The sequence below is a fragment of the Perognathus longimembris genome, chromosome 28 (assembly GCF_023159225.1).
Source record: "Perognathus longimembris pacificus isolate PPM17 chromosome 28, ASM2315922v1, whole genome shotgun sequence".
NCBI classification, from domain to species: domain Eukaryota; kingdom Metazoa; phylum Chordata; class Mammalia; order Rodentia; family Heteromyidae; genus Perognathus; species Perognathus longimembris.
In genome coordinates this window covers 32,240,828-32,267,424 of record NC_063188.1, presented here as the reverse complement: position 1 = coordinate 32,267,424, position 26,597 = coordinate 32,240,828, and the positions used below count along the sequence as shown (strand labels likewise).

The 26,597-nt window shown below is 43.9% G+C and overlaps 1 protein-coding gene and 1 long non-coding RNA gene across 6 annotated transcripts in view; one reads left to right on the top strand and one right to left on the bottom strand.

Annotated features, from left to right (window-relative positions):
* Nucleotides 1-2,871: 2,871 nt before the first annotated feature.
* On the bottom strand, nucleotides 2,872-24,755 carry LOC125344211. Its single transcript, XR_007209438.1, has 3 exons — nucleotides 24,127-24,755; nucleotides 14,342-14,346; nucleotides 2,872-2,882 (listed from the first exon to the last, which is right to left on the bottom strand). It is a non-coding gene; the product is annotated as an uncharacterized LOC125344211 (long non-coding RNA).
* Tmem164 (transmembrane protein 164) overlaps nucleotides 8,393-26,597 on the top strand; it is a 162,011-nt gene continuing 143,806 nt past the window's right edge. Inside the window, exons 1-2 of one of the 5 annotated variants that reach the window (XM_048336830.1) lie at nucleotides 8,393-8,548; nucleotides 9,276-9,931. In XM_048336830.1, the coding sequence (XP_048192787.1) occupies nucleotides 9,545-9,931 (387 nt within the window). In that variant the 5' untranslated portion in view covers nucleotides 8,393-8,548; nucleotides 9,276-9,544. Of the gene's footprint in view, nucleotides 8,549-8,822; nucleotides 9,932-26,597 lie in introns of those variants that run through there. The other 4 variants (XM_048336827.1, XM_048336828.1, XM_048336831.1 and 1 more) reach the window with 4 other exon arrangements.

Here is a 26,597-nt window from a genome sequence, read left to right as displayed (position 1 = left end):
TGCCGGCTGAGCTCACTTGAGGGATCATGTTCACCAGTTGCCTCTTGTACAGTCCATGATGTCATTTTGTGCAGTTTAGCACTGATGATCAGTCTCAATGTTTTAAATTGTGTACAATGCTGAGTAAAATGATTAAATCCATGGAGCAGTCCTACCCCATACACTGTATCCATGTACATACATATTGTGTCCATATACAGTACCCACCTATACATTACTAAGTAGCTATCTCAGCAATCCAACTGACAGTCCTGGTATTAGTATTAGTATCAAATACTTATGTTTAATCACTTACCAATGACACCAAGGTATAATAGTTAGTGATGTGCAGGGATTTGAATGTACTAAACACAGCTCTTAAGGGCTTCCTTTAAATGAAAAGGTGAACATTCTTGAAATAATCAGAAGGAAATGTATGCTGAAAGAAAAAAATGATATACCCAAACTGCTGCAATTTGTGGTAAGAATGAATCTTCTATTTATAAAACCATGAAGAAGTAAAAGGTCATTTGTGCTGGTTTTACTGTTACACCTTCAACTGTTAATGTCGTGGTCACAGTGACTGATAAAAGCCTAGTTCAGATGCAAAAGTTGTTAAAATATGTCTAAGTTGGAATAGGAAGAAATATAGTATATATAGGGCTTAGTTTGGGTCTTCAAATGTACCTCCCACAGATAAGGAGGATACTACACTTTCAACTACAGGATGTCCCTGCCCAGCCAGGCATTCTTAGGCAATGTGAAGGACAGGGCAAGTCCTCAAGAGTTCTCTGTTTTGCCCAGTATGTCACAGCAAGTTTTTGGCTCTGCATGAGCCCATGACATTTAACCACACACTTTTCTTGGAACCCCTGGAAGAAAGACAACTGGCTGACCGCTTTATGATTTAAATAGCCAAGGATGCTCATTTGAATTTCTGATGACAAAGTGGTAGCTTAGGACTGCAAGCCAAGAAAGCCTTTCGCCCATGATAATCTATTAATGGAATTCGGAGAAGGCTTACATTTGGAAGCTTGAGGAATAATTCGTTAGTCTTGAACTTTTCCTTCAATTTAGCTTGGGCAATCTAGGTTATAAATAAAACATTTAATAATGTCAGTGTCTGTTTAAATTCACTTACCACCAGACTGCAGTGGCTCATGCCTGTAATCCTAGCTATTCAAGAGGCTGAGATCTGAGGATGCAGGCTCAAAGCCAGCCTAGACTGAAAAGTCCCCATGAGACTCTTACCCAATTAACCAGTAGAAAATCAGAAGTGGGACTGTGGCTCAAAGTGATAGAGTGCTAGCCTTGAGCAAAGAGCTCAGAGACAGCACTCAGGCTCTGAGTTCAAGCCTCACAACCGATAATAAATAAAGTCACTTAACCCAAATAAAAAATGTTTCAGTGTTTCCACCAAAGTTTTTATTTCTTTTCTTGGTATGTAGCTACATCTGTGCTTTCCCTTAAAGTGTGATTTTTTTCCAGAATTTTAACAAGGATGGCGATCACCTTCTGAGATGATAGGTCAGCAATATTGCTGTGTGTGATCTTATTTGTCTTGGAGATATTCTTGTGAAGCAAGGAGAGGTTGGGATGTGCACCTCTCTAGCAAATCTGAGATAAGTAAAGCAGGAAGTGTGTTAGGCAGTAAGTGGAAATCCCAAGGTTAGAACCCAGATAGTCTCTACCTTCTATTATATTTTCCTCAATTAGTGGAACACGTCTTTTATCAGTGATGATTAAGTAAAAAACGTGGCTGGGAAGATCAAGTAGGCTATGTGAGAAAAAGTAGTGTTTTTTTTTTCTGTAAAACCAAAGTGCTTTTGTGTTTGTGAGATTCTTTTTTTTTTTTTTTTTTTTTTTGCCAGTCCTGGGCCTTGGACTCAGGGCCTGAGCACTGTCCCTGGCTTCTTTTTGCTCAAGGCTAGCACTCTGACACTTGAGCCACAGCACCACTACTGGCTGTTTTCTACATATGTGGTGCTGGGGAATCGAACCCAGGGCTTCATGTATATGAGACAAGCACTCTTGCCACTAGGCCATATTTGCAGCCCAGTGCTTCTTTTTTGTATACTGATATTTTTGGTATTGTTATTTCCTGGAATTATTTGCTTTTTGACTATTACCTGTGCTACCATGTTAGGGAGCTACATCTTGTGTTGAAAGAGTTAAGATAACCAATTGTAATTACCAAGTGTGTTGCTTGTTAAAAAGAAGTCTTTATCAATGGAGTTAAAAGGAATGTTAGTGGGAGCTTTCCACTGACCTTCTCCTCCTCCAGCTATCTCACTCCCAGACAGCCATGATACAAAGAAAAGAAAACTTTGGACAGGAATTGAAGAATGGCCCTCTCTCTAACTTTGGTACAATTGCACTTAGACAAAAGCCTAAATCCTTGATAAGGAGCAGGTGTTATACAGTAAAGCATCCAAGAAGCCACATATTGCATTAGCAGTCTGCAGGCAGCCAGTTGTTACAAAGGCCTGCAGCCCACAAATACCCTTAACACTGTTAGGAAACAGGCCAGAGAGGAAAGAAAGAACAAAAACAATACCAACAATGGAAAGCTGACATGGGACACCATGGTGGCTGGAGATGAGCCAGGAAAGAGGACACAGAATGTGAAGGTGGAGACACATGGCATGGCCTGGTATAATGGCACCTGGGTCGATCTCACCCTAAATAGGGTCAGGTGAGGGGGCAGGGTCACAGGAAGCTCCCAGTCCCAGGCACTTGACTGACAGCTTCAGTAACCTATAGGCCAAGTCCCCACCCTTGTCTCCAGGGATTTGGAAACACCCATAACCTGGGGATGGGACTTCCCTTCCTCTAGGAATCTAGGCACACCCATCAAGACAAGATGCCAGATAGTACAACTCACCATGTGGCCAATGATGGCACTGGCCAGCTTTGACCTTCATACTATAGAGGGACAGTTTGGATTGGGATAAAAGCCTAGCAAACTTCCCTGCCTGATGTGTCTGCCTAGCTTTGGGTAGAGTCACGGTATTGCACCTTTTTGCTCAAAAGTAACTTGCCCTGATGGAATCTCCTGTATCTCTTGTGTGTCCATTCATTTCTGGCACCAGAGAGTTGTGCCTTTCTTAGAAGTCAGGAAACTAAACAAGGAAGCAAACAAAACACCCACCAGATGGTAGGGAACTTCCTTGAGAAGGTATCTTGATATCTTTTAACTACAGGAGACTTACAAATACAGTTCAAAAGTTGAAGCACAATGGTCTAGAAAGGAAACCTTTAAAATAAGCATGGTGCCACACACCCACACATCAAGGTACTAGGGAGGCTGAGGCAGGAAAATTACTTGAATCTGGGGGTTTGAGACCCACCATAGCAACATTACTATACCCAATCCTTTAAAAAAATAAATCAGTAAAAATTAAGCCAGGAAATAGAATGCAAGCTTTGTGATTCTCTATATCTCACAGCTTTGATAATTTTCCTAGTGCTGGGGAATGAAATTAGGGCCCCACATGCTGAGCACATACTAGCACATCTCTAGCCATCACAGCTGTGATTAAAGAATTCTGCATATTTCAGCAACTCAAGTTATCATTGCCTCAAGCTCAAACCACTGAGTGAAGAGAAAGATTAAAAGCTGCATCAATACACTAAGCCCATTTAAAAGGGTTATATGGTTTCTACCATGGGAAAAGAGATAGCATGTAGCAATGGATTTGGGAAATCTAGAAAATTTGACCCAGACTTCCTTGTGCAAGCCCATAATCTCAGTCTTAAGATGCTGAAGCAAGAGAATTGATGGTTCCAGGCCAGCCTGGGTCACATAACAAGACTCTGTATAAACAAAATGGAAAGAAAAGGTAAGGAAAGAAAGGGGGAAGATCTAGACATTGGGAGTAGCCCACAAAGATCAAGAAACTAGTGGCCAAAGCCTGGGATAGTTTGGGATTGAAGGATGAGGGAAGGAGTTAGAGAATAATGGTGTTCATTCTGTGTTATGTTAAGCAAGTCATTCTGGACTCAGATTTGATGGGGAGTGTAGAGAAGAATGATAACTTGATTGAATTAGAATCATATCAGGTATTGAGTCTGTTTTTGTTGCCACAAAGAAATCTCTGAGCGAACTATAAAGAAAAAGGTCAGGTGATATGGCCTGTTGACAGTCAGTGTTGTATATGGTATATGGGCTCAGGTCTCTAGGTTTGGGGCTAGCAGATTTCAGATGAAATTTAACCTTTGGCGTACCTAGGAAGTATGACTTGGGCTTCCATCTTTCTCATCTGTAAAATACCTGTAACTACCTCTCAAGGCTTATTTGCCATGGGGCTTAAGTGAGATACTGTAGTGCTTTCCAATCTTGGCTTTAAACGATTCCCACTTTAAGGCACTGCTTTCAGAATTTCTGATTGTGTTGGTTTGACATGTAGCCCAAGACTCACCATTTTTCTTTTACTGGTGGTACTGGTGTTTGAACTAAGGGCATTGTGTTTGTTAGGCAAGCCCTCTACCACTTTGAGCTATACCTCTAACCCCAAATTCAGTATTTTTAAAAGGCTGTCCAGAGAATGTTCAAGTGCAACCAGAGCTAACAACTACTGGATTGCATTTATTTAAATCTTCAAATGGCTACACTTTCCCCACAATAGCCCAGGTAATTTCAGCTCCTGGGGAGAATTTTTCTTTTTCTCTTTTCTCCTTAGAAATGAATGTTTAACTGCTACAAAACATTGGTCACGCCTCTAAAATATGTATCTCTGAGTGTTTCCATATGTGTATACAGTGTAACTCAGCACTGCCAGCACCAGAGGAGGCTTCCTTATTCCTTTGAGTGGCTATCCCCCTTGGGTGCCAGCCATGCTGATCTTTGCAATCACAAGTGACTTTTGATGACTTTTGGGTAGCATTGCCTCCTTATGAATTTCTCTCCACTCCCCTGACCTCACTAGTTTGGCTAGGGGTTACATCTCCCTTTTGTATTATTATGTAAGTTTCTGAGTCTTGCCCCGGCTGGATTTTAAACTCCTCCAGGGCAGGAATTGCCTGTGGGTCTACCATGTTCTTAGGCTCATAATAGAGGCTTAGTGCATAGGTCTGGAATGAATGGAAGGGGGAGAAACAGTGAGCAGATAATCCCATCAAGACAAAGGCCTCTCTCTTCATTTTCCACCATACACGTGCAGTTTATTTATTTTTACTGATAACACTTCTTATAATATTGGGATTGTGCATTGTGTTTTGCTTCATGGGAGCTCATACATACACCTGAATTTCAGGTTCTTTTTTTGTCAGTCATGGGGCTTAAACTCTGGTCATGAGTACTATCCCTGAGCTTTTTTGCTCAAGGCTAGTGCTCTACCATTTTGAGCCACAGTGCAACTTCTGATTTTCTGGTGGTTAATTGGAGTAAGAGTCTCACAGTTGTTTACTGCCAAGGCTGGCTTTAAATTGAGATCCTCAGATCTCAGCCTCTGGTATAGCTAGGTTTACAGGCGTGAGCCACCAGCAGTGCCCGGCTTGACGTTCAGGTTCTATTGTGGATACAAGGACAGGAGTAGATTCAAATAATAAACTGCAGGAGAAGTAAAGGTTAGATAGCCAACTTAAAGACAAAGCACTGGCTCTGCCTGGCCTGACACTGTTGCAAGAACACTGGGCCATGGATTCAAACTTCAAGTTCTGGTCCTTGCTCTCCCACTAATTTGTGTGATCTTGGGGAGGTTGCTTCAATTTTCTAGGCCTTTAGATCGTCCATGGTATATAGAAATAATAATTTCTGATTTTTCCTTCTCCACAGCACACCACAGGAGGTCAGTTGGGCTTAGAACTGGGATAGCATTTTTGACCAAAAATATTTAGGACATTGTTTCCACAAGGGAAGTGACTCATGACTAAGCCAGATAGATCAGCTTTCTAGTTTAAGATTCAAACAAGGGCTGGAGTAGAGACCCTGCCTAGCAAGCTCAAGGCCCTGAGTTCAATTTTTTTGTATCATATAAAAATTTAAAAACACATTCAATCAAGAATGGGATGAAAAGGCAGAAAGGCTAAGGTCATAGAAACCGTATACCCAGCAGGTGTCTTAAGACTATTTCTAGTCCAGTCCCTTCAGTTTGCCCGGAAAATCATCAGTAAGATCTCTCTGAGCTGAGCCAGGTTTCCCTTTTACTGTATGTTACAAAGCTCTCCTTAAAAAGCAAAGTTCGTTTCTTTTGTTAATGTTTGGAGACAAGAAGACTCTGGCCTGTGTCCCAGCAAAGTAATGATCAAGACATTTGTCTGAAGTTTTCTTCATTAAAAAAAATGACACACCATTTGAGCTCAGTTCTTTCTTGCCTTTTACATAACTATGGGACGAGTCTCCTACTGTTTATTTAACATTTAGTATGTGTTTTTTTATTTGCTAGGTGTTGGGGGGGTGGTTAGAGAAGATTAAGACCCTTCCCCTGCTTTCAAAAAGCTGGGTGTGGGACGCAGGACTCACAAAGAGAGAACAATGGAAGACAGTGATTCAGAATAAAATGAGTAGTGCAGGCAAGAAATGCTATAGATTCCCAGTGCGGGGAGAGAGCTCTGGGAATTGGGTGGAGGATTGTGAAGAGTATGATTTTCTGTGGGCTTTGAAGGTTGGGTAGGATTGTTTATGCAGATGTGAGGGAAAGCATTGAATTAGTGCATGTGTGCCCAAATACACAAGCTCACTTGCAAATGTGCATATTATCTAACAACAGGTAGCATTTAGTGGCCACTTTGCATGCACAAGATACTACATAATGTTCTCTAAAATTTAACTCACTTAAATGTGTATAACCCCACAAAGTAGAAGCAGACAATACTATCTTTCAATTATTAAATAGGAAATAGAGATACAGAGGGGTTGTGTAAATTTCCCAAGGTGACTCAGCAAGCAACTGGCATAAATGGGGTAAATTAGAATCGAAATCCGAAAAAACACTGCTATTGTATGAAAAAAAAAAGGAAATTGTGGCACAGGTAAGAGAATCGGCCTAGCTATACTCATTAAAGATAGTCATTTTGCATACTGAAGAGTGAGTAGGTTACATTGTCAACTGGAGTTCAGAATGGAGGGATAAAGGAAGTCATTACCTTATGCTATAGCCTCATTCATACTTCTTGGAAAATAGGAATTGAGGTCTCTGGATGCTACATGCCATTGCCTGGAGCTCGACTGGTATGTTGCTGAGGATTTACTGAAACATCTAAGGAGAACAAAAGAGTGAGCTCTAAATAAATTCTTCTTTGTTGCTGTTCTTTCTTAATTAGCACCTAAAGACTATCATATCTATGGTAGATGCTGCACAAAGCTTGGAGTTAGACATGGGTACCTGGCTTTTTCAGAAAAACAAACAAACAGCTAGACTTGGAAAGGATGAGAGGGCAATGGCCTGGTTATATTTTATATTTTGAACCCAGTTGGCTGCCAATATCTGAAAGTGTTTCCTAGGCAAGGTGCCTAATCGTGTTTTGCTGGGTATTCTTACTGTGAGTCTTCAATAAATATGAAATCAACATGAGGAGGGGTCTTGTGCAGTCGTTTTTCTATTTCCTTGTCCCAAGCAAAGCAAACCCAGTGGAAGGGTAGAAAGCAGTTGTGAAGAGCAGACCCTGCTCCTGGACAGCATTCACATTGTCCTGGCTGCCCTTTCCACGTGTTATTAGGAAGCAGCTGCTCTCTCCCAGGGAGGGAGGAGGGAAAGAGGTCAGGGGAAGCTGCTTTTCCTCCAGCTAGTATTCCACTAAAGGGGAAAGGGGGAGGTGGCAGTGGAGGACTGGGTAAAGGTGGGCTGTGTGGCTAGAGATAGAAAAACACCAAACAGCTGGAGGGAGAGAAGCAGGGGAAGGAAGCCCAGGCACTGAAGTTGGGGGAGTGGGGCATAACTAAGAAGGGTGGAAGATGACACCCTCACTTTCAGTCTTAAGTGAATCTACCATTTCGAATTCTGCAAGAAGTTAGTGAGGATTGCGGAGTGCCTACTGTGTGTCCAAAGAAGTGACTGGAAAAGCAGGGTACAGTAGGTGGAGTCGGTTATGCAGGCTTCCCCCTCGGGGAAGCGAGTTGTGTCTCCGTGGCAAAGAAGGGTAGGGCGGTCGTGCACGCGTGCAGGCTCAGAGAACAGGAGACAAGAAGAGGCAGGCCAGGAGAAGGAGGAGGAGAAGGAGGCGGAGACTGAGTCTCAGGAGGGAAGCAAATGGGCGGTGGGGGAGGGCTGAGGAGGCAGGCCTGGAGGTGTGAATGGTGGGCGTGGGGGGGCTGGGAGATCCCCCCTCGAGGCAGGCAAGGCGGGGTTGTGGAAGGGGGGTAGGGAGGTTGAACTGGACGGCGGGGGAGGGACCAGGGCGGGGGGAGGTGGTGATGAGGGGGAGGAGAGAGGGAGGGGAAGAAGGAGGAAGCCAGCGTCGCTGCTGGGGGGCGGGGAGGAAGACGGGGAGGTGGAGCCCTGCGCGGAGGCGGTGGAGGCAGCGGTGGCTGCGGCCGCGGCCGCCTGCGGAGCGGAGCGCTGGGGCGCCGCCGGGAGTGCAAGGAACCGAGTGATCACGCCCAAGGCTGGGCTTCGGGGTCGAGTTGCCGGTGAGTGCAGCCCCCGTGGGGCGCGGCGGCGCGTTCCTGGAGTCAGGGCGGGAGGCGCGGGAAGATGCAGCGGCGCCGGGGCGGAGGGTGGGGGCCGCTGTAGCCCGGCCCCTGGCTGGCCCAGCCTCCCGCCCTCCCTCTCTGCTTCCTCCTGCTGCTGTTTGCGAGAGGGGGGCTGGTCCCAGGCGGGCCGACGGGCAGAGGGTGGTGCTGCCCGGAGGGCGGGCGTCTGGGGCCGGGGGTGGAGCTGGGGGCTCGGGGGTGTACCCGGGGGCGGGAGGCTGGACCGATCGGACGGCTGTAAATTGGCTGGAAGGGCCATCCGCGGCGAAGTTGCTAGCTGGGGACCGAGACGGCCACGCGGTTGCAGGAGTAAGCGATCCCTCTGAGCAGTGCGTGAGGCGTGGAGTCCGGCGACCCTGCCATCCCTGTCGCCCTCCCAGCCTGCCCGGCCCTACCGGCTCCTCTCCTAGCCTCCTCGTGTCCCTTCGCTCTCGCCCCATTGGCCTCCCTCCCCCTTCCCGCTTTGCACAGTCGGCAGTGCCAGGTCCCCGCGGCCCCCACCCTCACCCTCTCGGCGTCTGGCTTCCCTGACCCTTGCTTGCTTGGCCACTACCCGGGTTCCCCTTTCCTTCCCCTTGCTAGTTACCCCTCCCTGCTTCGTTATTTCCCGATGCAACTACCTCTTTGAGACCTTTTTTTTTTTTTTTCCTCTCCTTCCTTTTAGATTGGCCAACGGCTCCTTTCAACCCTGCCTCGTTGGTGGCCACTGGAGAAGGCGCGGGGGGCTCCCCAGACAACCCTGGGGACAAGTTAGATCCAGCAGTGTACCCCGGGCCTCGCGTGTAGCTTCCTGTCCCTTGCTCTAGGCGCCCCAGTGTCCGGAGGGGGGTTCGGGAGGTGCCCTCCTTACATGTACCACCACCCAGGCGGCCCTGGGCACGTATTCCATCTCGCTCTTGCTTCCCGCACGGTGATCAAGAGCCACTTTGCATCATGTCCCGGTATAGCTACCAAAGTCTCCTGGACTGGCTCTATGGGGGCGTGGACCCCAGTTTTGCAGGCAATGGGGGCCCCGACTGTGCTGCCTTCCTGTCTTGGCAGCAGCGGCTGCTGGAAAGTGTGGTGGTCCTGACCCTGGCCCTGTTGGAGATCCTGGTGGCCCTGCGGCACATCCTGAGGCAGACGGAGGACGGTAGGGGTGGCCGTGGCAGCCAGCCACAGCAGGTGACCCAGCGGCCAGAGGAAGGCAAGGAGAGCCTGAGCAAGAATCTGCTCTTAGTAGCCCTGTGCCTGACCTTCGGGGTAGAGGTGGGCTTTAAGTTCGCCACCAGGACCGTCATCTACCTGCTCAACCCCTGTCACCTGGTCACCATGATGCATGTGAGTCTGTTGACTTTTTCCTGGGCAGCCTAAGTGATAAGTCTCATTGGTGTGCTCGGCCTCCATAGTGTAGAGACACTTACTTCATCCCTATGGGAAATGGGACCCTTAAAAATGATTTTCCAATTAGTGGCTGTCTTGGTGCTAATTTCAGATGTGGCTTTTTTTCACTTTTGCACCAAGTGTCAGCCCCACAGTGGAGTTGAGGAAGCTTGTGTCTGAACCCTAGAAAGGCAGCATGCAGGCCCCAAGCCCCTCCTCCCTTCCCAGTGCTGCCCATGCCTGGCCTTCCCCAAGCAGGAAGTCCAGCCCCAGCCAGGTGCCCTTTCTGAATCACTTCAGTGGCCCATGGCCCGGCCCTCTTGCCTTTTCCAGTAGTTAATTTCCCAGGGGCCTAGTGCTGTACCTTCCTGGGAGGTGGTCACATAAGCTTCCTTCTCTTCACTGTGGTATTTTGGGGAAATACATTTGTGGGTTTCTGCTAATGACTTTCATTTGGGAGTTTATGATCATCAGTGAGGTCTTTGAGTTCTGAGGTGCTAGCAGCAACCCCAAACTCCTACTAGGAGCTCTCTGAAGCAGATCCCAGGCTAGCTGGGGAATGTGGAGCTGGCAATCTCTATCTCCTATCTATGATGAAAGGGTATTTACTTACTCTTTGGGAACCTTTCCATCTTATCACTCATTTGGTCTCTAAGGGTGCCCAGAGAACTGATTTCTTTACCTCCCAAACTTGTAGCCATTAGCTATGCTATGGGAAAAAAAAGGATTGAAAAGAGAAATTTCCAGATACAGAAAAATAATCTGGGTGAAGTCCAAGACTGAAATTGCTTTTCAGTACTCAGCCTGTGCAGAGAGATGTTCTGAAGCTAGGATCATGGAAGAGGAGGAGGAGGAAGAGGAGGGGGCAGGAGGGGAGAGGAGGAGGGGAGAAGGAGAAGGAGGAGGAGAAGAGGAGGAGGAGGAGGAGGAGGAGGAGGAGGAGGAGGAGGAGGAGGGGAGAAGGAGGAGGAGGAGGAGGTGGGGAGAAGGAGAAGGAGGAGGAGAAGAGGAGGAGGAGGAGGAGGAGGGGGAGGAAGAGGAGGAGGAAGAAGAGGAGGAAGAGGAGAAAGAATAAGAAGAAAGGGAAAGTGGGAAAGCAATCCCATCTTTTTTAGATTTCAGCCAGTGGAAAACTGGTAGGTTTTATTCAAGGGCAATTTAGAAACCTATCATTAGCCTCTTTATTGCTTTTATATTTGTAGACAGTTTGTGACAACCCTATATGGGGCCGGAGGTTGAGATCAGGTTGAGATCATTATCTCCATTTTACTGCCTGACTAGGGCTCACAGATAAAAGGTCACTTGCCTGCATCTAGAAGATAAATTAGCATCTGGGACAGGCTGTCAGTCTCAAGTTGAGGGTGGCAGGGGATGGTGGGACTGTCTTGAGGGAAGGCAAGAGGCAGATGAGCACCGTATTGTCCACTCATGACTCAGAGACTTGCTAACCCTGTGTTCCCAGGAACTAATATTTGATGATACGTCCCTGGCCTCAGTTTGCCAATCTGTAAAATGTGGTGAATGATCTGTTTGGTCTCTCCCATTATGCAGATGTGGCATGGAGGTGTGCATCGCTTGGAATGATGAGTTATTATTGATTGGGCTGCTGTAAGCATGGAATAGAGCTAGAATGGGCAGTCTTTTTGTTTCAAAGAGGGTGACTTGGGTAGTGAAGCCATTCACAGGAAATCCAGGGCTGGCCCAGCTAGACCTTCTGTGTAAATTTGAGCCAGTCCTCTTTCTTTCTTGCTTATGAATGGACTTTTTGTTACCCAGAAAAAACAACACATCTCAGCCGCTGCTGTGGGAGGCTCTGTGGACAGGAGTGCTTTTTTAGGGTGGCAGGTGGTGAGGGTCAGAGGTGCTCCTTCTACAAAGGGGACTTGAGGCCTCTGGCAACCACATATCTAGAAGGTCAACAAAGGACTAAATTCAGTCTCAAGGGCTGCTGTGACTCTGATGACTTCAAATCTGGCAGCATGGTGATTCTTAGATGGAAGATTTAAGAGGCTTTTAGACTCAGGAGGCCTAAGGCTAGCATTAATGAGTTATATGACTTTGGGAAAAGAGCACTTCTGAGGCCTCAGTTTGCTCATCTGCAACATGAAGCAGAGTTGCACTCTTGGCTTATCATAGAACACATTCTGGGATTCTTTTCTCCATAAGCAGCAGATGAAGATGCAGGAGAGAGCTCTTCTGAAAGCCTTTCTTTTTGACCTGCTTTTGTGGAAAAAGAATGCTAGGATTTTTTCTATGGATATGAAACTAGTGTGTCTTCTCTGTGGATATCAGGTAGCCAGTCCCTATGGATCTTGTGATTCCTGCTTCTACTCGTAAGCCTTACACGTGCAGAGGATGATGGCACTTAGATGGCTGTTTGGGAGACTTTACGTTGATTTCTGACACCTGTGGTTTTTCTCCTGCCCTGCACTTAAACACAGAGTTACGCTGAGAAATTCTTGAGCCCTACCAAGATTATATTTCATTGTCCTCTACCCCAAAACATTGCTTTCTATCACTTAAAATAGTAACTTACTGTGTATGGGAGGGCACCTAGCCTTTGATGAATCCAATATTCTATACCCTTTGTGTGACTCTTCCCTGCAAGTAGGAATGTATGGATTTTTTAAAAAGCTGATATGAGTGCTAAAAAAAATTAACAGATGGTTGGTACGTTGTAGCAATGACTAATGAGAGTAGGTGAGGTTAATAATACCTTACATTTATTTAGCACTTTACTGTCTATAAAGCACTCTCATATGCATTATCTTATTTAGGGTTGTGATAGACCAGCTTAGGCTTGAAGAAAGGCATACTAAAATGTTTCCTATGACCTTGTCTATTTCAAAGGAGAGATAGAATATGAAGAAGTGCTTTGGAAATGGATTAGCCAAATTAGGCTATAATGTAGCAGCAAAGTATGGCATTTAGAAATCTTGACTGGGAAAGGAAGCTATGAGTTCAAATGAAGGGGATAGATAGATAGCTTAGCACTACTCAATGTGTTGTGATATGTATCTTCCAAATGAATGAGTCAATTTTGGTTTCTTCCTCAGAGTGGATGTAAGTTTGTAACAAGGATGATACTGCTTAACTAGTAAGTAGTGAAGTTGGAAGGAAATCTGTGACTTTCTGGGCCTGCCATTTTTCAGTCTGCAATTATTCATTTCCTTGTACACAGACCTTCGTCATGGTCATGCTGCTTTTGATGACTTCTAACTGAAGTAGCATAAGGATAGGCAGAAGTCATGTCTGATGTCTGTTCCTGATTAGTATTCCTGATGTTGAGTTTCTTTTCGGTCTTGTCTGATTTCTCAGAGGTTTAGGACTATACATTCCTGTGGCTCTAGGATTGCTGTAGTACCATCTCATAGCTGAAAATATTTAGGCGTTTTCATGATTAGCAATTGTGAAAGTTAGCATAGCACAATTAAAACTCCTTACTAAATATCCATGGTCTCTACCAAACATACCAGTAATAATTTCTCAAAGTATGGCCAATCAGTGTCCTTTTGCTTATGTGATTGTGATTGTGCTCCTTATTAAAAATCCCTGCCAACCTAGTGGCATAGGTGGGTGGCTTTAGATCTGAGCTACCACAATGGGAAGGAACCCAAGCGTTAGCAAGAAGAGATTTCTTGTAAAGATCTACAGTTTTTTTAGTGGAAGGGTTAAAGTTCTCAGGTAGGTATAGTGGTGCTATATGCCTGTAATTCCAGCATTTGGGAGGTTGAGGCAGGAAGGTGAGTTGAAAATTAGACTGGATTAGTCAGTTTGAGACGGGCCTGGTCTGTATAGCAATATACTCTCAAATAAAAAACAAAACACGACGTAGTTTGTATTAATTGTGTTTATAAACTCTAATTGTATGAACTTTGTTGGCCTGTATCTTTCCAGAGCCCAGTTAGGTTGTCTTGGTCATAATGAAAAGATCCCATTTTGCTTGTCTTGTTTAATTGTCCAGTTCCTGTAGGTTCTGTGTGCATCTGTGCCAGCATCTTCTGATTAACTACTGAACTTAGCTGGGTGCAACATATGCCATTTAACCCTCCGTGCCTGTGCACATAGAACAGGCTGTAATCCAAGCTGGACATTTGGCAAGTAATAACTGATGCTATTGACCCTTTTAACTCCGAGTCACTAGATTGTTTTGTTGGCCAGCAATACTGAATCCTTTTAGTTTTTTAGAGTTAGCCATTGTTATTAGGTTTTTTTTGTCTTATAATACTTTAGAAGTTTGGTTTTTTTCATCATATATGGCTTACTTGCTTTGGGTTTCCTGTTAAGTTTTTCTTACCTCCTTGGTAAAAGGTGGTGACTGGCCTATACTCAGAAACTGCTGAGCTTTTGGTGGTAATCCTTTGCAACTCATACTGATGTGTTCCTGATACCATGTGATGGATTTGTTTTAGAGAAAATCTGATGGAGTTGAAAACTAGGCTCTCTGCTATTCCCCTTGACTTCAGAGCAGATACACCTCCTCATTCCCCATCTGTTGTCTGGAGCACTGATTACTGTTCCTGCTTGGAATTGGCATCCGTAGGTAATGGGTACAATGAGGGATGAGCCATCTGTTGACAGCTTATCAGATGGACTGTGTCCTGTGTCGTCAGTCCAGGGAGGTACAGGGGAATGATGTTTATATGGGCCTCGGCAGTGAGGCATGACTTTCCTTTTTAGTTTGTTTTATTTCCACCCCCCAAAGGAAATTTGCAGAGAATTTCCCCATCTTTCATTGTTACAGTCTTTGGGGGCATCCATTATAATGAGAGGTAGAGTGGATTGGTAGATTAAATAGCCCACAAACAGCACTGGGATTTAAAATTATGATGCTTGTTTTGCCCATGCTACAGGAACTTGAACAATTTTTTTAACACTTTCCTATCTCAGCCTTCACCAAGAAATGGGTCATGTAGAAACAAAGCATTTTAATCCTTTGAATAACTATGTGGTCACTTAACTGGAGAAACGTGGTAAAGCTGATCAGAATGGCCAGGTGACCAATATGTTTTGCTTGAGATTCAAAGACAGTCAAGCCTCACCTCCTTTCCACCTTTTTTTGATAGCTACTGAAGGCATTCTTCTCATCGTTGCTGTTGCTTTTAATGGCTGCATGCCCAAGTCTGCATGTCCTTGTACTGCACAGCATGCAAAACTGGGCACTGTAATACTTACCAGAGGTCTAGCCCACACCAAACAGAGAGGAAGGATTTTCTTCTCAGCCTTTTCATGCCGTGCAACTGTTAATGCAAGCCAGCATTGTGTTTGCTTTTAAAATAACCGTATGTTGCTGCTCCAGCTCAGTGACTGATCCACAGGCTCCTTGGATTTTTGTCCCTTTACCATAGTTTTACCACCTACTTATTGGTCTTTGTAGGATTTTGGTTTTTGTCCTCTGGAAATTCTGAAGGGTCTCTTCTCTGAAACCTTTGTAGATGATACTGACCTGACTCCAGTTATTCTTCTCATCATTCTAATAATATTCTTTATTTTCCTTTCCCAGCCCTCTGAATACGTCTTAGAGTCATAGGTAAGGGGTTAGGTGTGGGTAGCTGACTGGGACCAAGGCATGCTTTGTATCTGTGAAGCCCTGGGTCCAATCCCCAGCTCTTTAATGAGCTCCTTTGTATGCAGGTAGATAATCTTGTATTTGGCCTGGTTGCTTGTTTTTGCATGTTTCTTTGGTCTCCACTGTTAGCAGGAGCAATTTTTATAAGGAAAACCATACAGTAGTGGAACTCCCTGTGGAGCTGAATACAATGCCTTACCGGCACACTAATTGTTTAATGTTTGCTTGGATAATGGTGACGGACTGACTGATGCAGTTGACTTTTTGCTTTCTTTTTTTCGCCCTCCCCTCTTGTGGCCCTGCCTGTGGTCCCCTGAGGACTCACAGACACAGTTCCTTTGACTAGTATGCCCATGAAGAGAATCTTCCTGTTTGTTTTTCTTTTTTGAAATCGCCAGCGGAAAGAGGCAGTCAGCTCTAGCTTGCACACCTTTTTGTAGAATTTCTATCACAAAGAGCTGGTTATTAGAACCAAGGCCGACCCTAAGCCCAAAGTATCTGCTTGCTTTCATCCTGATTAGGAAGTTACGCTGTTGGATCTCAGTCTTAATCCTTGGCAGATATGTGGCTATGCCAACTCTCATTTTTTGCTTCTTTAATATATAAATGAAAAGAATGTTATTAGGCTAGTGACTCATGCTTCCTCTTTCCTCTCCTGTGCCTTGTTGTGGGTAGCTCATTGTTATCATGCCTCATTGAAATACTCCACAAGAAGAACAAGGTTTCTCAGCTTCTCCTGACCTTTTTTTTTATTAGTGTCTTTTTTTTTCCTCAGGGCTGGGATGGAAGCCAGGGCCTTGAGCATGCTCGGCAAGCACTTTACCATGAGTTATACCACCACCTCCCTTTCTTTGCTGTCCTATATTTTATTACATCAAAAGCATCTTCTCTTAAACGTTCTTCTCTTGCTAGTAACTGCCCAAGAAACCATGATGAGACTTTGGATGTGAAATGCTTTCCTTGTGAGAGAATCCTTGAAAGCTGGCTCTCTACAAGCAATCTGAGCAGGCCAGGGCTGAGGATGGGAATGTGTGTTTATAACAAACTCCCTGGTGGTTCTAATGCTGATGAACTTTGGGCTGTACTTTGAGAGACATTACTTGCTAGCCAAAGTATTAGGTGGGCTGTTGGCTTAGTGTTCCTCCTAACTGGCAACATGTTAGGCTTTGTGTGAGTATTGGCTAGCATGGCCCAAATTAGTAGAGGATGAGGTCTCCAAGTAATATCCAGTGGCTTTTAAGGGAACACTAGAGTATCTTGAATTTTCTTAGCAAAGTATGACTATGTAGACTCCCTTCTTCCCATTCTATAAGACCTATAGAAAAAAGTGAGAAAATTTTCACACTTGGGTATTACACACTCACTCTCTGTGATACGTGTGTATGCATGTGCATGTGCTCCAGTGCTGGGGCTTGAACTCAGGGCTTGGGTGCTCCTCTAGAGTTCTTTTGTGCTAAAGGCTAGTATTCACCACTTGAGTCACAGCTCCACTTTGGGCTTTTTAGTGATTAATTGGAGATAAGAATCTCACAGACTTCCTGCATAGGCAGGCTTCAAACTGCAATTTTCAGATCTCAGGCCTCCTGCATATCTAGGATTACAAGTGTGAGCGACTAGTGTCCAGTGATAATAAATCACTGTAATTTTGTAAAGCATACATTAGCTGTATAGGTTGTCACATTTCTACACATTTATACAATGTATCCTGGTCAATCATTCCCCTATTATCATTTTCCCTTTCCTCTCTCCCCACTTGCCAAAACAATTTTAGCATGTTTTATTGTTCAATTTTTATACATGTGAATAAACTATTGTTAATGATACTCTGGTTTTTAACATTCATGAGAATTTAGTCATTTTGTATTCATTCAACATACATTTATGAATGTCTGTAAGTATCCAACACTGGAGGCAAGAAGTGGTTCAGAAATAGATCTGAATGGAACACAAAGGGGAGATAGCCTTTTCCTAATGCATTTAAGAAAAGCTTCCTAGATGAGGTAATTAAGCTGAACTGGCTTCTATAGGATACTTATTATTACTATTACTAGTATTATTGTTGCTACCAGAGACTCCTGGACTCCTTGTTTATATTATTCTTTGTTCTGGTATGTAGAACACGCTTGGCTATAATAGGTGCTCAATGAAGTTGTGTGAACGAATGAGGGAGACAGAGGAAATAAGATATTCTAGGTATGAGAAACAGTGAATGCAAAGGCAGCATCTCTCTATTACATTGCATTGTCTCAACCACAACCTGGGATCATTTGCATTTTATTATCAGTTCATTTCTTCTTATTTCTCCCTCTGCACACCAAGTGAGACTCTAGTAATGCTCTGTCAGTTTTGAACTGTTGGAAAAGAGAACTGTAGATGCCCATAAATTCTCAATAGTGGACATAAGATAGAGAATTTTATTCTCTTGTCTGTTCCAACGAGGACCCAAGCTGTCAAAGACAGACACTCAGAGCAGTGAGGTTCAGTGAACAGAATATAAGGATGTGGACATGGCAGTTATCCCACAGGCAACCAGGAGATGGTGTTTAGTGGCTCACAGCATAGGTGCTGTCCTGAGTAAACTCCACAGCAGAACTGCTGTCTCCCTCCCTCCCTCCCTCCCTCCCCCCTACCCCTTCCCTCCCTCCACTTCCTTAATTTTTCACTGCGGGAACTGTGTCTATGTCTTTGTCATATTGTTTCTTCCTGTTTCCTTGTCTCTCTGTCTGAGCAACTCCTTCCACCAAGCCTTCCTCCTTCCAGACTATTCTAAGCTCCCAAATAATTCCTTTTCCCATTTCCTGAGAAGATGTGACACCGTAAGGGAACTGGGGAGGAAACAGTTCTGTTTAGTAAAAGGTAAAAGATTTAAATGATCTGAAGAGAAGCCAGAGTATAGTTCTGTTTAGAAGTTTCATGCTGAAGGGGGGATGGTACATGGACAGGTGCCACTGGAATCATTTTTCTTCTTTTTTTTTGTAAGACTGAGACTAAAACTCGGTAGCTGATACTTTGCTCATTTGCTGATGTTCTACCAATTGAGCCATGCGTCCTACTACTACTGTGATCATTTTAAACAATGAGGTTTTTAAAGGGCTTAGTTACCTTAACTTGATGTCTAATTATTGGATTGCATCTAGTTTTATGTTTGTTTGTTTTTCTTTTCTTTTTGGTGCTAGTCCTGGGGCTTGAACTCAGAGCTTGCACACCGTCTCAGAAATTTGTGCTCAAGACAAGATCTCTATCCTTTGAGCCACAGCTCCACCCCCAGCTTCTTGGTGGTAAATTGGAGAGAAGAGCCTCACAGACTTTCCTGTTTGGGCTGGCTTTGAACCATAATACTCAGATTTCAGCGTCCTGATTAGCAAGAATTAGAGGCATAGGACACCAGCTTAATGTAGTCTTTTTAAGCACATAGCCTTTTCCATGTGCTGTAGCTAGATTTTAGTCTCTTCCCACCGTTGCCTGAGTGGGAGAACTGGACTTTGCAATATCTTTCCACCTTGCCTTCTGACCCTCAAGTGTAGACAAGTCTCCCCTCAAAGTACTTAGGTGCATTAGTTCATCTGAAGGGCTGTGAATGACTTCCTCTTCTGTTACTCAACTCTTCCCTAGTTCTAGAGGGAATTGTCTGGGCATGGTCTTTCAGGGCACTTGGACATGTTACCAGGCTGCAGTTTGTGATTTGGGAGTCTCTTAGAGGGCCTATTTGTTCTATAGCATGAGTCCTGTAGTGGGTTGGGTGGTGCTGAGGGAAGGACATAGATGATAAAATGCCAGGAAGGAAGAGAGAATGGAATGGAAATACTTGGCAGAGACACTGTGAGGTGTGGTGGGTGTGCATGTGCCTAGGTGTGCACCAGAAGGGGTGTGAGGTCACCCACAGGGGTGGGGAAGGACAAGCCCATCTTCATTCTATCCTCATTCCTTCAATTTTACCATCACCATCCCATATCAGCAGTGCTGTCACCTTGGGGTGTATTTTGCTGCCTGTGAGTTGAATCGCCTTTGCCAGTGGACCAGCTGTGTTTGCAGAAAGACTGGCTGATTCTGCTCTGGTTGTTGCTAGCAAAGAGACCTTTCATTCAGGTGCTGATTAAATAAGGCATAGAGCCAGACTGCACATTAAGGCCTTAACTGTGGCTCTGGGAGCCTTGGGTAAACATTTATTAGATGTTCTGGGCAGAGCATTAGCAGATGCTGGTGGTGCAGTGTTAGCTTCAGAAATTAGGCAAGGGAAAATGGGTTTGAGGAGACATTTTTTGGAAGCAAGCATGATCCTCGTTTCTTAGATTAACCAAACCTGAGTTGTTGGCATGTACACTGAAAAGATGGACAGGCTTCTGCATTGGTTTTTATTTGTCACATTCTTGGGACTCTGCACGTCTGAATTGGGACACGGCCATGATCCTGACTAAGCAGGGCAGTACTCATGCCTCCTTTTCCTAATGGAAGTTCAGCTAAATGGAGAGGACTTTTGGACTATGTTTCCTGGCTGTGAGTTTGAGCTCCATCATTATGTGCCTATGGGAATATTATTTAACTGCTGTAAAGTTCAGTTTCACTCATCTGTAAAATGGGACTCCTAATAGTATTTACTAAATAGAGCTACAGTAAAGATGAAATGAAAACCTTTAAGTCAAGCATTGGGCAGAAATCTCAGTGTATTGTGTACACTTGGTAAATGGTAGCAGTTTTTAGTAGCACTTATACTACTACTGTGCATTTCTCTTTTTTTTCTTGCCAGTCGTGGGGCTTGAACCCAGGGCCTGGGCATTGTCCCTGAGCTTATTTTGCTCAAGGCTAGGACTCTACCACTTGAGTCTTCTGGCCTTTTTCTGTTTATGTGGTACTGAGGAATCAAACCCAGGGCTTCATGCATGCTAGGCAAGTACTCTACCACTAGGCCATATTCCCAACCCTTCTACTGTGCATTTCAAGGCAGCAGTGGTGTCCTGAGTAAGAAAGAATACAGGCTTTGAAGGAGGTTCAGGACTGGGTTCAAATCTTTCCACTGGTATGTAACTCAGGCAAATTAGTTAACTTCTTACTCCATGTTGCCATGTTTGTAAATTGGAATAATCATACTTAAAACATACCAGAGTTGTTCTGAGGATTACATGAGACAAATGAGAAAATATTAGTAAAACAGTTAAGGTTGTATCTAGACATAGTACACTTCAGTATAATTTAGCTGTGGTAGAAATGCTGATGTCACCAATCACCACTACCCCCACCCATCATTGGCATCACTGGCTGCCGCTGTGAGCTTGTTTGATATTCGGAGAGGATGGTAAGGATCTGATGGAGGAAAGCAGATTTAAGAATTTCAGCTAAGAAGCTGGGCCCTGGTGGCTTATGCCTGTTGTCCAAGCCATTTGGGAGGCCAAGAACAGAAGGACTGTAGTACCAGACCAGCCAGGATAGCAAAGTCCATTAGACTAAATAGAGGGAAGCTGGATGCAGTGGCTCTTGCCTGTCATCCAGTGATGATAGGAAGCCTAGAGTAGGTGCTAGAAGCTCAATCATGGATCTGATGGGAAGAAAGACTGCATTTTAAAAGTAATCAGTGAGGGCTGGGAATATGGCCTAGTGGCAAGAGTGCTTGTCTCGTATACATGAAGCCCTGGGTTCGATTCCCAAGCATCACATATATAGAAAACGGTCAGAAGTGGCGCTGTGGCTCAAGTGGCAGAGTGCTAGCCTTGAGCAAAAAGAAGCCAGGGACAGTGCTCAGGCCCTGAGTCCAAGGCCCAGGACTGGCAAAAAAACAAACAAAAAGTAATCAGTGAAAAACAGGTTTGGAGGTATGGGCTCAGGAGTAGAGCACCAGCTTATAAAGCAAGAGACCTTGAATTCAAATTCCAGATTTCAAACCTCAGTGCCACAAACAAAAAAAAAAAGATCAAGTAAGAAAAGCGTTCATGACATCTTGGTGTCATGAAGTGAGCAAAAATAATGCTTCTATGAAGCTATGAGAGGAGCACCAAGGATGGTTTGGGGGAGTGGGGAGCACAGGGTTGCTTGGCTATTTGGAGGCCTAAGGACAGCTTAAGTTAGCTAGCCCTTTCTGAAGCAGTTGGAGGTAGCTTTCAGTGGCAGGAAATGTGGCACTCCAGGAACCTTTTTTGTTTTCATCATTTCGATACGCATCATTTTATTTTGTCATATGCACATAGCTATTGAGACCTTGTGATCCAGGAACCTCTTGATTGACTTCGTGCTCTCTGTGTAAATGGGTCACACTAGCTTGAGATTGGTAGTCTGGGAAACCAGTGAATATCTGAGAGAAGGTTGAAAGAAGTGGTTTAAGGTGGGAAGGTTGGACAGAGACAGCTTCATGGATTTGTTTTACTTTTTCATTAATGTTTTCTGTTAGAAGCTGGAATAATGGTTAGTGTAGATAGGGCCACTCACAGAGCTGGAAGAAAGGGACGTTTATTGTTTTTATTTTTTATTTCTTACCTGCTTTGCTGGGGGTGGACGCCAGGCTTTTATATGTGTAGGCAAGTACCTGTTCCTACAGCTCCAGAAAACCAGGTTTAAAGTGAACCAGTAGCTTAGATGAAGGACAAGGATCACTATATTGGAAAATCTGCTGCTTAAAGGAAAGACTTCACTGTGCCTTTCCTTACTTCAACAAATGGACAGAAAAAAAAATAGACAATGCCCCCTGTATTTCTGGGGTTTCTCTTTACAGACTTGTGTTCTGGGTTCTAAGCCATCGATGACTAGAGGAAGACTGAAAATGCAGTGTTTTAGGACTGGTGCCATGTGACTTTACTGCCAAGGAATGGGACTACTCCATCTTGTTCCTGCCATGGGAAACTCTACCATACATGGTGGGGAAATTAGGCAGTTCTTTGAAATTTGGAAGTTGAGAACTGAGAAGGCTAAGATCACATTTTTAGGATAATCTCACTTCCTGGGGAGGGCTAGAGCACATGTAGTGAAAGACAAAGAAACAGCAACTCTTAGAAATCAGCTGTGGGAGTCCACTCATTTTATGACCTAGGGAAAAGTGCAACATATCAGCACTTGCTTTTTCCACATGTTAAGAGTTTCCTCTGTGAAAGCCCCAGGCACTTGGAGAGAGAGAGGGAGTGGGAGGGGAAGGAGAAGAAGGGAGAGGACCTGTACTTTACTCTCTGTACCCTGTAGGAATGTTGGTGAGGGTCAAGGGCACAAGTGCTTCATTATCTTGAGCTCTTTCACAATGAATGCTTTGGGCTGCTGCTCTTCTTCCCATAGTCATTTTCTCTCAATTTGCTGGGCTTCTAATCCCATGAGGAATATGGACACCCTGAGAAAAGGGACTGGTTTTACCTTCAAGGCTCTATTCTGCTGCCAGGCAGCTCATTCCACCCTGCTCCAGAGTCCCTCTGTCTTAACAATAGCCCTGTATGTTTGCACCAGCCAAGTTCATGGAGTCCTTGCATGCTTGTGAGGGTTCTGGCTAGTGGATGAAGAAAACAGTTGACTGTGGTCCCATGGCTTCCCTACCTGGACAGGGCAAAGAAGTCACAGGTGACCTTTCTCTCAAGGCTGAGTTGGATTTGTAGGGAAGAATGCAAAGCCTGCATGTCCTAGAGATTCCGAACTAGCTGGGTTGTGTTTGGCCATATCTCCCACCTAGAGATCTGTTTGCTCAGATGCACATACGTAGAAACCATGCTTGGATCAGCTTTCCAAATGTCTTACTCCCTGCTTTGGGTCTGTCCTGCAAAACAATTTGCAAAGTACACTGTGGTTCTGCACCTGTTGTTGTTTCTTTTTTTTTTAATCTCCTTTTTCCACAGTCAGTTCCCAGTGAAGTGGGATTAAATACTAGCTGCAGCCACTTATAATTCATTGTTTCTCTACTCTTGGCATGGGGCTTCTCATTTTCTTTTTTTTTTTAGTTCATTTTTTTATTATAGACTTTAAGGACAGCTGGTGTTCCTGTTCATTTGAGGCCTCCCTCAGATCCTTTAAACACTGGAAACCAGGAACTGGATAAGATAGGGAAAAACAGGGTCAAATTTTAGACTTAGAGTTCAAAAATGATTTTTGGTTATTTTGTACATTCTCATCGAAGTTCTGAGTGGTAATAATTTTACTTGTAACATTGTTTCGGGAGGTATATTTGTCACCCATGCTGGCTGGTCACAAACTCAAGATTGTCCTGCCTTTACTCTGTCTGTGCTAACAGTATTCAAATTGCAACACTCGTGACATTTCTGAGCACTTACTAAATATGCTGCAGGCCTGCTGTGAAGTCTACTGTCTGTATATTACCTCATTTACAGTCTTGCACAAAGGTCATTTTTGTTTTATCTAATTCTTTCATTTGCCTCTTGTAGACACAGGATGTTCTAGCAAAGCTTTTTCTTTTTTCCCCCAGATGGTTGAAATAGCGGTGTGATGTCAAGTTTGAGCTGAAAGAAACCTCAGAGATAGCTCAGAGATTTCCTTCTTCCTTAGCTTTCTCTATGAACAAACTGAGACTCAGTGAGGTGATTGAGTGCTCAGTCACATAGGTAAACAGGAGGAGATCCATGTCTTCTGATTCCCAGTCTCAGGCTCATATCAGATGGCCTTCTTCCACCAAGGAACAAAACTTGGGTTCTGGCCTACACTTAAGAGAAATAGAATTTTTGTGGTACAGGACATTATACTTACTACTTTACACATGCTATGCAAGTGCTTTACCCTAAACTGCACCCTCAGCCCCGGGAGTCTTGTGAAGATTTTGTTGACTATTGTTGTCCATGGGAAATAATGATCTTCTGGTTGTAGGCCACCTGTCTACCACATAAGTATTGCAACTATGTTTTCAATTTGGCTTCTCTGCCTTTGCTTCTTTTCTACCCCAGTGGTTCCCAGCCTCAATGCCCAGATTGCTTGCTGTTTGCCCTGAGTAGGTAGTACAGGGAGATAGGTGTGTGCATGTGTGTGTATTGTGTGTATATGTGTGTGTGTGTGTGTGTGTGTGTGTGTGTGTGTGTGTGTATGTACAGGAGCCTTTGTTTAGGGCCAGTGTGACCTGCTTTTAGATAGTTTGTTTAGAAGTGAAACTCATTCAGCTGTGGATAGAACTGATGTCATTACTTCCTTCCTCCAAAAACAGGCTTGCATCTGATTTTTTTTTCTGTACTGATGTTTGAACTTAGGGCCTCCTGTTTCTAGGCAGATGTCTACCTCTTGAGTCATGCTTTAGTTATTTTTCAGAAAACTCACTATATTTGTGCTGGGCCAGCCTCGGTCCTTGATTGTCTCCATCTCTTCTCTCCAGTAGCTGAGATAATAGGTATGAGCTTCCACACCCAGCCTGCATCTGATCTTATTGAGCAAAATGTATGAGACTCAAGGGAAAAGGGTCAAAATCAATCCAGAACCTTTGTTTCACAAAAGCAACAAAGGCCAAAGATGAAAGAGGTCAAAGTAATCTTCTAGCCTATGGGAGATATTACTCTGTCTTGGTAAATGTTTCAGAAGAATAAAAAAAGTGCTGGATTATGTGGTAGTTAGACCTGATTCCTGTCCTCACTGTAGGTCATTACTAACTGGTTGACAACGCTGAATAGATTTGATTGCTTAGATACTGGAACAAAGGTGCTTTGCAAATGCCTAGTAGATATGAGCTAGAGCTGTTACGATTGCTAAGATAAGATGATCCTTGCCTTTCTTCCATTTTAGGTTAACTATAGAAGGAACTGAAATAAAATGTGTGCACATGCCTTGTGAATAAAGCACTAAGTGAGAAGAAAGGTCTTTTTTATGCCAGGCCTGGGGCTTGAACTCAGTGACTAGGCTGTCCCTGAGCAGTTTTGCTCAAGGCTAACACTCTACTACAAAAGTCACAGCTCTACTTCTGGCTTTCTGGTAGAGATAATTTTCACAGATTTTTATATTGGTGGATATGTTCTTATTAATTGGCAAAAGGAGACAGGTAATTTTATATGTGACATCTTGTAAGTTCTAAGGCCATCAAGCTAGATTGTGTGGGGCTGCTTTTTCCTTCATAGTGTGCTCAGGGGGCCTTGAATACCATGTATTTCAAGTCAAGTGGCTGAGGAGCTTAGAAAGAACAGCAAGGAGTGTTAAGATACTTGTCCCAGAGTGCTCCTCTTAATGAATGGCATCGCAATTCATCTAGTGACCGGGGTTACATACTTTGGTACATTTTCCATTCCTCATTTTCCTTTCATCATCATAGGTATCTTTTTTTTTTCTGAATCCTTGTCTTGAATTCTCTCTTTTCTTCTTTTAACTCACCTGCCCTAATTTCATCATCATCATCATCATCATCATCATCATCATCATCACGATCATCACGACCATTGTCATCATCTTGCTTATTACATCAGCCTTTTGACTAATCTTTTCTTCTCTAGGTGTGTCTTCCTCTTCCATCTTTCTTATTGCTGCCAGAATGATACAAGTAAAGTACATGTTGGGTTGTGTTATTGCTTTCCTCAAAAAACTCTGGTAGCTACCTACTGCATTTAGCAGAGATAGTAGACACTGAAATGCATAGACTTAATGATGTCTCTGGCTGATTGGGCTAATCAGCCATAATCATGCTTTCCCAGGGAGTATCCTTGGAGGTTTAAAGTCTTCTTTAGCCTAGTTTTCTAGGCAGCCACATATCAATCAGCTAGACATGGCATATAGACCAGGAATTGCACATATGTAAGCCCATTAGAGAAAGCCTGAGGTTTTTATGATCGTTTCAGGACCATCTATGCTTTTGGTCCCAACCTTTTCAACATTGTGATCGAGTACATTCACCAATGTGCTCTAGATTGAGCAACATATGTGTAACATGAACTTCCATACATCTCTGAATTTATATTTGATTTATGCTGTATCCTCTTTTCTCTTGCTTTTGAAATGGTAGTTATCTACTTAATTTTGAAAAACACTGCTCAGTGAGACAAAACAGACAATTTTTATTTAAATACTTTGCTTAGAAATTATAGATTTTGGAATTTGAGGCACTGGTCAGTTGATAGAGTGCCAGCCAATGAACAAAACTGTCAGGTACTGAATTTGAGTCCCTAACATAAAAAAAGA